The 14,900-nt window shown below is 33.5% G+C and overlaps 7 protein-coding genes across 7 annotated transcripts; 3 read left to right on the plus strand and 4 right to left on the minus strand.

Moving 5' to 3' along the window:
• Positions 1-59: 59 nt before the first annotated feature.
• LOC126752106 (kynurenine formamidase) lies at positions 60-2,530 on the plus strand. Its single transcript, XM_050462670.1, has 4 exons — positions 60-1,300; positions 1,362-1,487; positions 1,561-1,774; positions 1,839-2,530. The coding sequence occupies exons 1-4, from the start codon at positions 1,156-1,158 to the stop codon at positions 2,299-2,301; spliced, it is 948 nt and encodes a 315-aa protein (XP_050318627.1). The 5' UTR covers positions 60-1,155; the 3' UTR covers positions 2,302-2,530.
• A 512-nt stretch (positions 2,531-3,042) lies between these two features.
• LOC126754174 (coatomer subunit epsilon) lies at positions 3,043-4,150 on the plus strand. The gene has a single exon (XM_050466127.1). It carries the CDS (start codon positions 3,143-3,145, stop codon positions 4,061-4,063), a length of 921 nt encoding a protein of 306 aa, XP_050322084.1. The 5' UTR covers positions 3,043-3,142; the 3' UTR covers positions 4,064-4,150.
• On the minus strand, positions 4,140-5,050 carry LOC126754175 (PHD finger-like domain-containing protein 5A). Its single transcript, XM_050466128.1, has 4 exons — positions 4,714-5,050; positions 4,467-4,657; positions 4,330-4,415; positions 4,140-4,266 (listed from the first exon to the last, which is right to left on the minus strand). The coding sequence occupies exons 1-4, from the start codon at positions 4,763-4,765 to the stop codon at positions 4,260-4,262; spliced, it is 336 nt and encodes a 111-aa protein (XP_050322085.1). The 5' UTR covers positions 4,766-5,050; the 3' UTR covers positions 4,140-4,259.
• Positions 5,051-5,136: 86 nt separating this feature from the next.
• On the minus strand, positions 5,137-7,563 carry LOC126754171 (transmembrane protein 53). Its single transcript, XM_050466125.1, has 4 exons — positions 7,085-7,563; positions 6,194-6,557; positions 5,959-6,099; positions 5,137-5,899 (listed from the first exon to the last, which is right to left on the minus strand). Exons 1-4 carry the CDS (start codon positions 7,561-7,563, stop codon positions 5,645-5,647), a joined length of 1,239 nt encoding a protein of 412 aa, XP_050322082.1. The 3' UTR covers positions 5,137-5,644.
• Positions 7,564-7,636: 73 nt separating this feature from the next.
• On the minus strand, positions 7,637-11,206 carry LOC126754169 (probable cytosolic Fe-S cluster assembly factor GI11683). The gene is made up of 7 exons (XM_050466123.1): positions 11,048-11,206; positions 10,890-10,982; positions 10,154-10,835; positions 9,789-10,002; positions 9,566-9,723; positions 9,203-9,503; positions 7,637-7,709 (listed from the first exon to the last, which is right to left on the minus strand). Exons 1-6 carry the CDS (start codon positions 11,108-11,110, stop codon positions 9,265-9,267), a joined length of 1,449 nt encoding a protein of 482 aa, XP_050322080.1. The 5' UTR covers positions 11,111-11,206; the 3' UTR covers positions 7,637-7,709; positions 9,203-9,264.
• Positions 11,207-11,415: 209 nt separating this feature from the next.
• On the plus strand, positions 11,416-13,029 carry LOC126754173 (2-oxoglutarate and iron-dependent oxygenase domain-containing protein 3-like). The gene is made up of 5 exons (XM_050466126.1): positions 11,416-11,612; positions 11,680-12,139; positions 12,191-12,343; positions 12,417-12,622; positions 12,694-13,029. Exons 1-5 carry the CDS (start codon positions 11,440-11,442, stop codon positions 12,770-12,772), a joined length of 1,071 nt encoding a protein of 356 aa, XP_050322083.1. The 5' UTR covers positions 11,416-11,439; the 3' UTR covers positions 12,773-13,029.
• On the minus strand, positions 12,954-14,578 carry LOC126754170 (splicing factor 45). Its single transcript, XM_050466124.1, has 4 exons — positions 14,348-14,578; positions 13,446-14,282; positions 13,216-13,390; positions 12,954-13,140 (listed from the first exon to the last, which is right to left on the minus strand). Exons 1-4 carry the CDS (start codon positions 14,480-14,482, stop codon positions 13,046-13,048), a joined length of 1,242 nt encoding a protein of 413 aa, XP_050322081.1. The 5' UTR covers positions 14,483-14,578; the 3' UTR covers positions 12,954-13,045.
• Between the last annotated feature and the right edge of the window lie 322 nt (positions 14,579-14,900).

Raw genomic sequence — 14,900 nt, forward strand, 5'->3', positions numbered from 1 at the left:
AAATCTGAATTATTTGCAATGAAAACAAGAAACAACATTTACTTCAACTGTACCTATAACAGCATTGACAGGTGCATTTCTTACTACGTGAAAGGGAATCCAAAAAAACTTCCATCCCCAGTGGTCGGAACTGTAGAATTTGTTCGGAGATTATAGGGTTGCACTGGACAATAATCTGTGCAAAATTTCTTGAAGATATATTATACATACATATGTATAGTCAAATAAAAAATTTTTCCCTACGAGCACTTAATTTTGAGCAGTCAGTTTGTTTTGCAGCTATATCATATAGAGGTCTGATATTGGCGGTTTGGGCAAACGATCGGGTGAGAAAACGATGTGCACAAATTTCAGTTCAATATCTAAAAAATGAGGGACTAGTTTGCATAAATACAGACGGACACGGCTAAATCTACTCAGCTGATCACACCGATCATTTTTATATGCACTGCATACCCTATGTAGGGTATCAAAGTAAAAAAAAAAATTGTCGCCAAATTTGAACAAATAATGCAAAAACCGATATGAAACGAAAAATATACATATGTATGTATGTATGTGGCCGCACCAACAATGTGTAAGTAGTAAATTTGCTCCGTACATGCATTCTATCGTTCTTGAGATTAGCGTCTGTCTGGCAAAGAACCTACATACATACATACTAACATACATACATACAAACATACAAAATGCAAAACAACGTACCATCAAAAAATTCGAAATTTAGTTACTATTGTTTACGATTCACTACATCATATTATATATACATATGTATCATAAACTTTTAAGCTTCCGTTGACCAATATATCCAATATCTAACCATTTTATAACCAAAACATACATTTTGTTTCAATATGAGTGGTTTCTATTATATCGTTTTTACTTCACTTGTAAACTTATGAAAAGTGGTGTTACGTTATTTTGCACTTTAGGTGTTGATATGTAGATATGTGTATATATGCTTAGACTACAACTATGTGTATGTAGTAAATTTGCACCAAACATGCACTCTATCGTTCTTGAGATTTGTGTCAGTGATCTGTGAATCTACACATAAGTATGCATATATGCTTAGATTGATAAGGCTTCATTAAAGACTTCAGAAATTTTAAGAGCATTATTAAGTAGAGACGGTAGTTTGTGTAACAATTAGAAATGTATGCAATAAATGTTGGTGGTGAGGGAAACGAAATTGATTTGAATAAGGAATATTCACCCACAAAGAATTCAAAGCGTTTTTTAGAAGCCGGCGAGCCTGATAAAGCAGTAATCGAGCATTTTTTAAAGGTCACAACGAAACGTGGGTGCTTTTAATATACATATACTTGTAATACATATAGAGTCAAAATTTTTATTTTTAGAAACTGAGTCCGCACGCGCAAAATATAAAGTACGCCGCGATGTTTCTTATGGAAAGAGCTTTAATCCCAATATAAATACAGTAGATAACCAAATTGTAGACATATATTATAAGGATACGGAAAATGGTATGATACGAAGAAAATTTGTGTAAATTATATTAATCTTACATTTCTTATATGTACATATGTATGTATACAGGCACACCTATTTTCGTTTATATACACGGTGGCTACTGGCAAGAATTGGATAATAGTACTTCTGGTTCTTTCGTAGAACCTTTAGTGGAACAAGGTTTTCGTGTAATTGCAGTTGATTACAATTTATGCCCCTCCGTGTCACTCGCCACACTTAACGAACAATTAAAACACTTCTTTGAATGGTTGTACGCATATGCAAGCGATACCAAAGCCAGGTATCTAAAAATAAAAAATTTGCTCACATTTTTTTCACTTATAACTTGTTATATCATTTTTCAGTAAAATATCAATAAGTGGTCATTCAGCCGGTGCCTACATGATGACGCTATTGTTCAATAACAGCTTACTAAAATTACCATTTGCTGACAATACCGTGTCGTTTTTCTTGATCAGTGGCGTTTTTGACTTACGTGAATTATGGAATTTGCCAAGCGTTAATCCGGCGAACATATTGAACTTAGATTTAGTAAGCGCCGAAGAACTCTCACCAATTTGTTGGAAACTGGATGAAGAATTCATCGAGTTAGCGAAACAAATAAAATTACGTATTCACGTTTTAGTGGCGGAAAATGACAGTGAAACATTTAAAGGACAGTCTCTAGCATTCGCAAAGAAATTAAGTGAGACTGGTCTAGAAATCGTATTTAAAATATTTGAGGGATATGATCATTTTGATATAATAGAAAATGTGCCCGTCAAAGGATCAGAGATAAATACATACTTATTAAAAAATTTAGTGTAGTAAATAACTAAGGTCGAAGTAGAATGGAAAATTTCAGAATCAAAACAAAATGAAATTAAAAGTTAGTGCAGCAACATTTAAGTAAAATTATATAAAAATTAAAGAAATTTAATTTTAAAATTATTTACTGAAATCTAGTATTTAATATTCTACTACATTAACGCTATAATATACTGTTTACATTATCATTCCGAATTATCGTAAAATTTTTATACTGTGAAACTTAGAAGCCGCGTTTAAATCTGTTTAATAAAAGTTGACAATTGTGATACCTTCAGAGACCTTTCCTCTTGATGTTGTTTTGCGGTAGCGACATAAACCGAGTTGATAATTCTTGGCCGGATATAAATCCACTTCCGTTCCGGTTATAAAAGACTGGGTTGTCGGGGAAAATGAATTGTACTCCTTTTGCAGAATATTACAATTCTGTAAACATCATTTTCATCATCTTTGCTCTGATCGTTTCATTTTCATTCACAATTATCTAAAAACATGAGGATTAAAATCCAGTAAATTTAGCAAAAGCTAATTTCTGAGGAAATTTCGAATTATCTCGTTAATTGTAATTACAAATATCCTCTTAGGTTAAATTTTTTTATTTAATTGATTAAAAATATATTGCCCTTAATATTGTACAAGTATATAATGCATATATGAATATGCCTATATATACTGCAAAACTAAATTAATATACACCCTGTATTAAAATGTGCCATGATTGTGAATAGCGAATTTGATTTGACACTACATTGACATTGTTTTTGTTACACGTCATTTGGGATTAAATTGAACACCGAAAAATAATAAATTTTCATTAATATTCAAAACAATTAGTACCAGAATGAGTAAAGCTGTGCAAAACGAAGAAGACACCAATTCTACATTATTTTACGCACGAAATGAATACTATATTGGAAATTTCATGGGCTCTATTAACTTTGTGCTTCCCGAACAAGGTACTGCCACAACGGAGCTACTCTCCTATATGTACCTCTCATACTTGGCTATCGATTCTGGCCGCCTCATTGCAACCGATATAAAGGAGAATAACAATACTGCGTTGCTAGCATTACGTTATGTGAATGAAGCCTTTGAACAGCCTGCAAAAATTGAAAGTATACTTGACAAGCTAACTGATAAAGTTGCTAGCGAAGAGGATGAAACTAATATTTGGCACATCGCCACCGCAATTGTCTATTGTTATGATGGACAATTTGAAAATGCCTTAAAAATTTTACATGGTTCAACAAATCTTGAATCAATGGCTTTATCTGTACAATGTTTATTGAGATTGAATCGTATTGATTTGGCAAAGCAATTGGTTGCTAAAATGCAAGAAATCTCGGATGATGCCACCTTAACTCAGCTGGCTCAAGCATGGATTGCGCTAAGCCTTGGCACCGAGCAAATGCAAGATGCATTCCACATTTTTCAAGAATTTTGTGAAAAACACAATCCTACACCATTGCTTCTAAATGGTCAGGCAGTCGTCCATTTGGGTTTGGAACGGTATGAAGAAGCAGAAGCTGTTTTACGTGATGCTTTGACTAAAAAGCACAATGATTACGATACACTAATCAACATGATGGTGCTGGCCCACTTGACTGGAAAGTCCCACGAAACGATTGCACGCTATTGGGAACAATTGAAACAATTTCATCCAAAGAGTGAATTTGTTGCCGATTTAGAAAAGAAGTCAACGGAATTCGATAAGCTTTGTTTACAGTATTCACTGAGTGGAGACGAAGCTGTGCAAGCATAAAATTATTAAACTTAAATTAAACTATTACTCTAATCATAACTTGTATACATTCAAATAAAAAATAAAATAGTAATCATTTTAGATGAATTCACATTTTTACTCTTTGATTTGAGGTTTATTATATGTTGGTTTTATCAATTTATATATTTTGTGGATTAAAGTATAAAATATAGGTATGTATATATAATATCCAATGCTAATAGCTGAAAATAAAAAAGTACGTTAGTAATGAAGAAAGAAATTAAAAATGTGATGTAGGTACTTACTTTTGCTTAAACCCATATTTTTTCCTTTCATAGAACAGATCTGTTTTAGAGCTTCCAAGGTTCACAATTTTGGGGCAACCATCGCGCTAAAAAATTATTATTGTATAGCAGATTAAATGTAATGTATGAACACTTACGTCTTTTTCCTGTATTGTACACTCTTTACAATAGTAAGCATCGGAAACACCTGGACCGCCACAAATAACGCAACGCCCCTGATAAGATCCATAATTACATTCATCGCAAATACGTACTAGTGTGCATGGTCGAACATAGGAATCACAAATAACACATTTGCCATCACATTTTTCGCATAATCGGCCAATAGCTACAAATTTCAATGAACATTACAAAACTTAAAATCATGAAAAATTTAAAACTTACCAACTCCAGGTTGCTTACGACAAAAGATTAAATCTGGATGATGTTTAGCCATTTATTTAATTTAATTTTAATATTAGATCTAATATATTTGTTTACCTTCACCGGTTGGAATTGAATATGTAATAAAAAGGTTGCACGTCGCTACAAAACTTACTAGTGAAACGATTGTGAATGGAACACAAAAGAAGGTATATTTCTTCCTTTACATTCTCCCCAGGAAACGTTTGTATTTTTATATACTAATTTATTTTGTAATGATTAATTAACATTGCAAGTGATAACTTTCTTTCAAGGTAAAGATTAGTTAACACTAGTAAAATTATATATACGTATATATATTTATATTTCGAATTCATATCTACATATTTAAAAAGTTATACCGAAAGTCAGTTGTTAAAACACGATTACACATCTGCAAATATATTCACTCTAAAATTTTTCCTGCGGAACAGGCATTTATTTAAATTCATTCACTACTTAAAGCCATTTACATAACTTTTGATCAGTAAGTAAGCAAGTAAGTATTTATATTAAATAGGAAAATATTTAATTATATGTGTTTGAATAAAAGATTTGAAATCCACTCATACAAGTGTCAAATCTATAATTTGTTTTTGTTTTCGCCTATAGTATCACATTTTAAAAGTTTACTACATAAACTATAATATTTTTGTGATCAAAAAGTAATAAAGCTATATTTTTGCTTTTTGCTTTAAATAATCATATAGTAAAATTATAGGTAGTAACGCAGATTATTTATTTTTTATTGTGCACTTACAATATTAAAATATTGCAAAAGTATGTAAGCGGCTCACACATACTTCATCCTTGCAGATACTACTTTCGATCAATACTTCACACTCGTGATAACTAAATAGTTGAAATTAAGTAATTTATCCGCGTAAAAACAACGGTTCATATAATATTTTCTTTAATCATATTTAGAGGAATTAGCACCCAGTATAGAACGAATCGAACTGGTTGGCGAGCCACTGTCAGTGACCGTCTCCAAACCATTACCGCCCTTATAAGGCCGTGATAAACAATTATTGATAAATGAGCATACGCAATGAATGTACTGTGACGGATATTTTGTATAAATTTTTACATGTTCGGCATCTTCAAAACATGCAGCTGATACATCCACACCCCGCTCTTGTCGAATTTTAATGAATTTTTCTATGTCCTACATAAAAAAATTTGTAAAGAATTATTATTATTTGCAGATTGTTGCGAAATACGTACCTGATAAGGAATCACTACGTCTCCCTTCGAATACACGAACAATTGTGGGAACTGTGTGGCCTCGTTTTTCAAATCGCTAAAGGGATTTGTTTGTACCGGTTCAGATTTGAAAAACAAGCTTTTAAAAGCGGCAAAGGTTTCCTAGTAAATATTATAATTTATAAATCATTATAGCATAATATTTGCAGTAATTTAAACTAGAAAAATGCTTCGTTCACGTTTTTTGCATACTCACCTCAACAAACCACATAATGCTTAAAGTCAAAGTTATAATTAGTGCTGTTACAGAATGGCATTTCTTCCGCTCTTTTCCATAAATAGCTGTCACAGCACGATATAAACCCAAAATGCGACGCTCACCAGGTGCAGAATCAAAAATCATGCCACGTATTTGTATGGGCGTCTTATGTTTACGCATTGCTAACGATATGTGTTGATACAGGTAAGCGCCGCCATTCGAGAAAATATGCACAATCACCGGATGTGAATCGAAATTCATGTCATACATTAGTTTCAGTATTTTTTCACCAATAGGAATCATTGCGGTGCGCTTCCAAAAAAGTGTATCCACCGGAGCCGTATAACGAACGGTAATTAAGCTAGAAGGAAATTAATTTTGTAAATGAAATAAAATAAAACTCGAAAGGTAAGCCAAATAAAATTATGCCAATTAATAAATTGGCACCAACAAAATAAGTTGATGTAATTATTATGTACTGACATCGAGTGTGTGTTTAGTAATATATGTACATATGCGGGGCAGGAGGGAGGTGGGAGATCTTATCCTTTCCTATACTATTCCTTTCTGCCCGTAGTTCTCGCGGAGTCTCGGAGCTTTTTTCCCAACAACACTAAAATTCTTGTCGTCAATTAAAAAAAAAATTCCAGATTCGCATCAATGTTTCTTCAGTATGCTTTACCTGATCATTATCAAGTTTTCATATATTTGTATGTAATCGAGAACATGAGACCTCAACAAGAAATACACATATGGTAAAAAAAAATAAACAAACTTTAATCTCAATAAAATTACGAATATTTGACATTCCAAGTACGCAATAAATGAAATCTCCCCATCTGTATACTATATATTGAGATGTTTTTGAATTTTTAAAGAATCACTTACCCACGGTCTTCATATATCTTCGAATATTTCATTAGGTAACGATCCTGGCAGCCGGCCCAACCGAGCAACATGACAATAGGAACATTTGAATCATTGTATACAAATACAAAGTCCGAATCGCCCGTATCCATTGCATCGCTGCGATAATTTGGTGTGGGAAACTTGATGAAATACTCCAAATTATCCTCATTCTGTATAACGTCACTATATTGTTGTTGTTGCCGTTGAGCCACCTGCATAGAGCGCTTCGGTGAAGCGTTTTCTTCACGTTGTGATTGCTGTTGATTTTGAGAATTATATTGATTTGCGGGCATAATGCGTTTATTCGGCGCAGCAGAATCCAGACGTCGAATAGTGGATGCACCTCCTTTTTGCTTGGCACCTTCAATGGGTGGTATTGTTGCGTTTGTTGAGGCAGCAGTGGCAGCGGCGGCTGCCGACACACCATACGGATGATTAAAAGAATTCGGTGCGGCCATTCTTGATTCTTAAATAGATGAATTTCTAATAACTTTTATGTTGACTGTAATTCGGTTGTTAAATTGTTTGGAATTTTCTTTTTGGCAAGAGACCACAATTTTCCGTAATTTATTTTTCAGTTGCAATATATATTTTACAATAAGTACTGAAAGGAACAAAAAAAAAGAAAGTTTGGAAATTAAAAGTTTTATTTTTGACATAAAAAACGTTTATGTACATACATATGTATTTATATTTTATGTACTATACATACATGAAATTAATTTGCAATTTATTGATAGAAATATTAGTAAAAACGTACGCTTTAGTTATATCCTCATTTAGTTTTTAAGTACAAATATATTTACGTACTTGAACTTTTAGCTTTGGGATTTTTTTAAATATTTTTATTCAAAATTAGTAACTTTGAAACGATTTTTTATTGATTTTAATTATATACGCGTGTTTTGGAATTGAAGCTACGTTTATTTACGTTTATAGCAAAACCTGTATCGTTTTTCCTTTTGTAAATCAATTATTAGGCAATCATTCGATTTCCAGGTAATTTCGATTTTCCGCTGAGTTGTTGCAATTTCGTATAGCCTACTTTTAGGAGGCAGCACACATAAATTCCCAGATGCTAAGTTTATATTTCCCGTTAGTTTGGCATCCTTGTACGTTTTTTTTTATTTTTAATAAATTTTCTTCGAAATATCCTCACATTAACTTAACCTTACACTTTCGCCGCACATATGAAATATTCACTAAACGTCTGCATCAATTTAGTCGTCCTGCAAGTGTATGTGAATAATCTTGACCTTCTTACTGTCAAACTTCTTCACCCCTTTCAACGGCCACATCCCATTAGAAAGCCGACAGTTATTGCTGCTACACAATCACCACATACAATGAATAAGTTTTAGGGCAGAGGTGAAATTATTTATTTTTCCCATTACATGGGATATGGGAATTAACTTTTGTATTTACTTTTTTAATGCTCACTATTATATATGTCTTTCAATTATTGATAAATCTACATAAATATATGTATATACTTTGATTTAGATTTAGCATATGTACACATGTGTGTATGAATAAGACTTCCTTAAACTGCTACCAATAATGAAATTATTAACTTGCTTACGTGGTTTTGGACAAAATTCCTGTCACCATTATCACCAAGGTAGCAGTGTAACTGTGAATCAGAAATGCGTTGACTGTGTCGACACCTAACCATATTGAAATAAAACAATTAGACCAACAACAACTCCAATCATGTTTTCTGAATTCGTCATATGGGGGCATATGTAAATAGCGAAACATAAATTATTGCACATGCGCCAAAGATAGTAATTCATTGAAGTTTCTATGACATTCGTGAAACTTACCAAGGAAAAAAATAAGCTTTGGTTGGCATATATACACACACCTACTCACTTAGTTCTTGTGATAACAAACATAGTAGTATATATTAACATTACACGCGGAAAACAAACTTAAAAGGTTGTACATATCCCCTATATGTATATGTATATATCATTTCTCCGGGATATTTAAAATAAAATCTTATGAGGCGTTAACTAAAATTAACGCATATTAATAAACTGTTACTTTTATATTTAGAAATTATTTTATATATTTTTTTATTACTTTAGATACCTCTTAAAGTGTAAATCCACATACAATACCACGATTAAGCGTTTATGTCGACATATTTGTATTCACCATTTAATATTAAGTGCAGTATTCATTTTTTCCACTGCATGGTAGCTGGTGTGTAATAACATTTTCGCTTTGTCAGTGTGTGCTCCATCGAAGAACTTATTGTAAATTTGCCTTGTGTCTTCATTTTCTGGTCTAGATTTCGGCAACTGTTTGTAAAGTTCTTCTAACTGTTGATTCAATTCATGTATGGGAACGCCTGTGGGTGGTCGCACTTGTGCACCACCATTAATACAACCTAAAATGAAATTAATATTTATAAATGATTTAAAAACAGCATATTAAATAAATAATTCTTACCAGAGGGACAGGCCATGACCTCGACAAAATCGTATGGCGCTTTTCCTCGTTTAAGTTTTTGTACCAAATTTTGTATGTTGCGAAAACCATTAGCAATTGCAAATTTAAGTACTACCTGACCATCATGTTGTAAGGTAATTTCACGAAAATCTGGATTTCTGACATTTAAAACAAACAAAAATTAATGTATACACTAATCTGTGACATTAATTAAATAACATACCTCAAATTTTTATACTCCAGTACTTCCACATCTTTATCAAAGAGTTCTTTAGCAGCGTATTTAAAGACGTGATCTGCAAATCCTCCTGAAGTGGAAAATTCGTGCGCCCACACTGAAGCTTCCTGCCGCCCAGAGTGCCATGGCCAGTCAATTTCCGATGGTGTATATATATGCAACGGCGTATCAGCACTTATAAGCATTTGCTCAATTTCAACTGAAAAAAATCACATTTTTTTAATACTTTGAAAACTTTATAAATGAAATTTCATTCAAATCGGCCAAATGAAGTAGTTTTCATAGTACAAGTACATAAATAAAGTAAATCAAAGCATTTTTACTAATATTTATGTATTTGATTCACTTACTTGACGTAATAACACAATCCACATCACGCGAGTTGTTTGCATCATTGTAGAAGTCCTCGCGTGAAGCTTCCAACTTCTTGTCATAACATGGCATTACTGTTACATGATATATTCGCTCTGCCGCACAATCTAATTTTCTTGCTAACCATTGTTTCACTAGCACACCCATTATTTGCTGTGGCGAACGTGTGGTAGCAATATAAGGCAAAATGAAATTACCATGCGTTTTCTCTGCATAACAAACCCAACCCGGGCAAGAAGACGAAAGCATTGGCAGAGGTGTTACGGCGGCAGTGTCCCCACTTTTAGAATCATGAAAACGTTCAACGAATTCATTACGACACTCAAGCAAAGCTAGATCGTCAGCAATTTTTGTGTTCAGCACATAATCCGCACCCAGCGAGCGAAAATATCCACTTAAGTGTTTGGCGGCCTCCTCTGGCTTTAAGTTGTAACGTTGGGCTAAACTAATTACAGGCTGTGGTGAAATTGTTACAATAATAGTACGCACTCCTTCGCTGGCATTTTGGCTTTTTAATGCTTTATTTTCCTGGAGCACTCTTAATAGTTCCTCTTGACTTTGTTGAGTAATAAGTACACCTTCGGCTGATGTAATACAACCGGAGCAAGCGAGACAATCCTGTAGTGTTATTTCTACTTTTTGCAGTTTTTGCTTGCCAGTCTGTAGCATAAAAAATATTTAGATAAAAGAAAATAATTATGTACATATGTATACCTCAGTTTCTTCATAATAACCATCGCCCTGTATGGTAATTTTAGCACCAGTTTTCGACTTGGTCTTTTCTATGGGAACTGGCTTGACGCATTCCTGTTGTTTGTTATATTTGTCATGATTTTTTTTTAAATAAGGAAATGTTAATTAAATATTCTTGCCTGTGAAGGAGTAATGAAATCGTCCAGATCAGTTAATTGTAGTGCTCCACTGAAACGCGACATTTTTTACTTTGTTTATCAGTAGAAGAGTCGGGAACAGCAAATGAACAAGCTCTAATCGCCAGCTGTTTTCCATATGACCAACAGGGTGGCCAGAGCTATTATTCTACACATATGTATGCGTAAAATACGTTAATAAAAGTTATGAAACAAAAACAAACTTTAATTTTAATACTTAAAAATTATAATCTTCAAAATCAGTTTAAAAAAATAAAATCACTCTATATTCTTTCATAATTTCGTTTACATATTTTTTTAAAATCACTCAAACTATTACAGTTGTGCAGGCACTGGACAAACTACATATTTAAACATACACTACACACGCACGTATGCGGTCTATTAAGTTTATAACTAGAATAGCATATCACTTGAAAACACTCCAAACTGCCATAAAAATGACGACAGGTTCTTTGAGGCAGAGAAACAATGGAAATAAGCAAAAGCTGTATCAAAATGTTAGCCCTACCACGAATGGAGGCACTACAAGTCTTCAGAGTAAACTGTAAGTTTTTATTTAATTCGTTAGTATATTAAAATATTTATTGATTTTTCACTTTGAACAACATTAGAGCAAATATTAGTGACGAATTGCAGCATGCGACTCAGGCTTCAACACATCGTTTATGGACTCGGGCAGTGATAGCTGCCTCTGTGATGATTGTTGTTTATTTTTATTCGCAGCAACGTAACAGCAATGAAACAAAATTTGCCTTAATTAAAGAGAAACTGCCATTACGGATACAGAAATTTGAATGTTCAAAAAGCTACAAAGCGGAGATACGTCGATATCCGAACTGCGTACCAAAGAAGTGTGGTCGCTTTGTCAGTGATCAGCTGGTAGAGGAAGATGAAGTTGATAAGCTTTTAAATCTGGCTCGTACCATATTGTCTATGGCGGGCTCATCTGGAGGTGCTTCCATTTTAAACTTACACACTGGGGCTCTTTCATATAAAGAACAATTTGTTAATGCGTACCGTGTGCCAAAAGTAGTAGCCGAAATACAAGAGCACCATTTAACGGTGTATAATGTAAATATTTACTATAACTCTTAATACGAAATTAACGTAAATATTTTTTAGACTGTCAAAAACAAAATTAAAAAAGCTATAGCCGAGCAATTTGGAATACCTGCCGAAAGTCTTTATCTAACGGATCCCACGTTTTTTTCACGACTGACAAACGCAACCGCTAGAACAATGAATGATGAATATTGGCATGAACATATAGATAAGGCAATTTAATAAGTGTATGAAAAATAAGAAAGTGATGAGATATCCATTTTGCTCTTTTTTTTTTTTTTTGCAGGATACTTATGAATCTTTTCACTATACATCTTTACTTTATTTGAACACATATAAAAAAGATTATAAAGGAGGTCGTTTCATTTTCATTGATGGCAGCAATGGAAATCTGACCAAGTCAGCCATTGAACCGAAAAAAGCTCGAGTTAGCGCATTTACTTCGGGTGCTGAAAATTTACATCACGTTGAACAAGTTACCGAAGGAGAAAGGTATTTTCTGGTATTTTTGTCTTGTAATCACTTTTTAAATCCTTTTTCTATTTATTTTTTGTATGTACTAGATATGCCATTACGATTTCATTTACTTGTGATCCCGATCAGGCAATATCCGACCTCCAGATAAAGACACCCAATTTATAAAATTAAAGAATTAAACTAAACAAATGAAGACTAAATAGAAAATGAAAATGTAGACAATGTTACAAATTAGAATTACACATACATATTAACTAGTAAAATGCTCTGGAAACACAAGAATGCGCAACAACTTATACCACCCTAAAAATTATTTACTATAGTTTTGAACTTAAATGAATCCCAATTATTAAAAGTGTAATGGTTGTTATTATTTAATTTGCTGTATAATTTTACAAATAAACCCTAATAATAATATTTAATAGATGCTTAATCAGTTTAATGTAATTGAAAACTTTTGAATTTGTCGAAATTATAGAAACCAGCGCGCACTTGACGTCCACCAAAGAAACGTCCATTCAAATCAACAACCGCTGTTAAACGAGATTTTATATTTTAGGTATGTGTTTAGTAATAAAGAATTTACTTAATATAATATTATGTTTTACCTTTAATGGCGCTTTCGATTCGTTTAAATTCGACGAATATCTTCACTGCTTCTTCTGGTGTCGTGCCAAATGCCTCGTGTATTATAACATTTGCTACATCGCCGTATTTAGTATTGCATTCGTCTTTAACTTCAGGTTCCAAATCTTCATCAACATCTCCTGGACCGACCATATTCTACAATAAAGAGAGAAATTAAAACTATTTTCTTAGAAAATTGCATAGAAATTACCCGTAACAAAACCACTTTACTGGGCTCTTTCATGATTTCTGTAATGCTAGGTTCAGACGGTGCGACTTCATCAACGGCTTGTGCTAATGTTAGGGAGGGCGTATTTGGGGCTGGTGTTGCTGGTGGTGCCATGCTTGCAGGTGGACTGTTAGGGGCTAGTGGTGGTGGCAAAAACACATCCTTTTCATGTATTATGCGACCACCACGCTTTGAAGTCTTTTCCACCTGCAAGGCCATGGACATACCCTGCTCCTGTTTGCCCAGTCCCTGACCATCTTTAAAGCCGTATTTTGCCATAATTTTTGCAGCAACAGAGCTTGCGGAGTAGGGTATGGTTACGTTTGAGGAGCCATCACCGTTTTCGTTGTTTATAGAAATTTCTTGCAGCGAAGGTGGTGGCGCAATTGCAGCACCGCCTTTACTGGACACGGATCCTTGAGGGGGTGGACTGTAATTCTCTTCTTCAGTTTGACGTTGACCAAAACCGGAAAACTTAACTGGCGGTGATGAGTCTCGTGCGCTATTTCGGCCGCGGCCACGTTTCCGTTCACTACTTCGGCCACTGCCTGTACCACCACCTCCTTTATGATCTTTCTCTTTATTTTGATTTTTGTCCTTTAATTTTTCATACTCATTCGGCCATGCCGGGTCATATTCATCTACAAAATCCCAGCAATCATCTGATTTTGCATTTTCAATTACTGGCTCTAAAGGTTTGGCAGTAATAACTGGTTTAGGTGTCATTAGAGGTGTTTCTATTTTTGTGATGTTCAAATGGTGCGCTTCTGCTTCTGCTGCAACTTTCTTTGCTCGCAAGTTGACCACTGGTGTCATCAGCTGCTTGATGTTATTAATTTTTAATAATATTAAAAATGGGCACTATATAGAAATGGAAAGCTTACCGGTTTTTTGGGTGGCTCTTTTGGTCCTTGTGCCTTCTTAATGGCCAATTGTGTTTGCAACATTTTGATACCCGACGACCAGCCGTCAATTTGGCTGGCCCGCGGTTTTGTGTCAATATCATCGTACAAGTCCATTATTATTAACTTTATTAATAAATTACATATGACACAAAATCCAATAAGTTAACTGATGAAAATTACCTCCTACAGACCAAATTTGACATTTCTGTTTATAGCGTAAAGACAAAAATTTGGTAACAGTTCAGAGCATAGTTGCATTTTTTCAAAAATAAAATTTTGAAACGGGCAATTTATATCTTGCTTTGATGCGTCATATTATTAGTGTTATTAGAAATAAAATAGCATATTGTGTACTGAAAGAAATTATGATATTTGATATTTCGTATATAAATAATTTTATTTGTTTTTTTTTTGCAAAAGTGTAAGTTTACATTTGAAAATAATCAACTATTGAAATAATTGTTTATACACGTCATTGTTATGTTAGTGTGTAATGCAGTACGATGTTAATATTAAAATGAAATCATAATAA

This window comes from Bactrocera neohumeralis, chromosome 3 (assembly GCF_024586455.1).
Source record: "Bactrocera neohumeralis isolate Rockhampton chromosome 3, APGP_CSIRO_Bneo_wtdbg2-racon-allhic-juicebox.fasta_v2, whole genome shotgun sequence".
NCBI classification, from domain to species: Eukaryota; Metazoa; Arthropoda; class Insecta; order Diptera; family Tephritidae; genus Bactrocera; species Bactrocera neohumeralis.

Coding starts and splice junctions, on each gene's coding strand:
- LOC126754173 (XM_050466126.1), top strand. CDS start 11,440: ATGCGGTCTATTAAGTTTATAACTAGAATAGCATATCACTTGAAAACA. Junction 11,613..11,679: donor ACAAGTCTTCAGAGTAAACT/GTAAGTTTTTAT, acceptor GAACAACATTAG/AGCAAATATTAGTGACGAAT. Junction 12,623..12,693: donor CAAGTTACCGAAGGAGAAAG/GTATTTTCTGGT, acceptor TGTATGTACTAG/ATATGCCATTACGATTTCAT.
- LOC126754170 (XM_050466124.1), bottom strand. CDS start 14,482: ATGGACTTGTACGATGATATTGACACAAAACCGCGGGCCAGCCAAATT. Junction 14,283..14,347: donor AAGAGCCACCCAAAAAACCG/GTAAGCTTTCCA, acceptor AACATCAAGCAG/CTGATGACACCAGTGGTCAA. Junction 13,391..13,445: donor GTAAAGTGGTTTTGTTACGG/GTAATTTCTATG, acceptor TCTTTATTGTAG/AATATGGTCGGTCCAGGAGA.
- LOC126754169 (XM_050466123.1), bottom strand. CDS start 11,110: ATGTCGCGTTTCAGTGGAGCACTACAATTAACTGATCTGGACGATTTC. Junction 10,983..11,047: donor ATTTCATTACTCCTTCACAG/GCAAGAATATTT, acceptor AACAAACAACAG/GAATGCGTCAAGCCAGTTCC. Junction 9,724..9,788: donor CTGGAGTATAAAAATTTGAG/GTATGTTATTTA, acceptor TTTAAATGTCAG/AAATCCAGATTTTCGTGAAA.
- LOC126752106 (XM_050462670.1), top strand. CDS start 1,156: ATGTATGCAATAAATGTTGGTGGTGAGGGAAACGAAATTGATTTGAAT. Junction 1,488..1,560: donor TTATAAGGATACGGAAAATG/GTATGATACGAA, acceptor GTATGTATACAG/GCACACCTATTTTCGTTTAT. Junction 1,775..1,838: donor GCAAGCGATACCAAAGCCAG/GTATCTAAAAAT, acceptor ATCATTTTTCAG/TAAAATATCAATAAGTGGTC.
- LOC126754175 (XM_050466128.1), bottom strand. CDS start 4,765: ATGGCTAAACATCATCCAGATTTAATCTTTTGTCGTAAGCAACCTGGA. Junction 4,658..4,713: donor TCGTAAGCAACCTGGAGTTG/GTAAGTTTTAAA, acceptor TGAAATTTGTAG/CTATTGGCCGATTATGCGAA. Junction 4,416..4,466: donor GTACAATACAGGAAAAAGAC/GTAAGTGTTCAT, acceptor ATAATTTTTTAG/CGCGATGGTTGCCCCAAAAT.
- LOC126754174 (XM_050466127.1), top strand. CDS start 3,143: ATGAGTAAAGCTGTGCAAAACGAAGAAGACACCAATTCTACATTATTT.
- LOC126754171 (XM_050466125.1), bottom strand. CDS start 7,563: ATGGCCGCACCGAATTCTTTTAATCATCCGTATGGTGTGTCGGCAGCC. Junction 6,558..7,084: donor AAGATATATGAAGACCGTGG/GTAAGTGATTCT, acceptor ATTTCCTTCTAG/CTTAATTACCGTTCGTTATA. Junction 5,900..5,958: donor ACGTAGTGATTCCTTATCAG/GTACGTATTTCG, acceptor TTTTTTATGTAG/GACATAGAAAAATTCATTAA.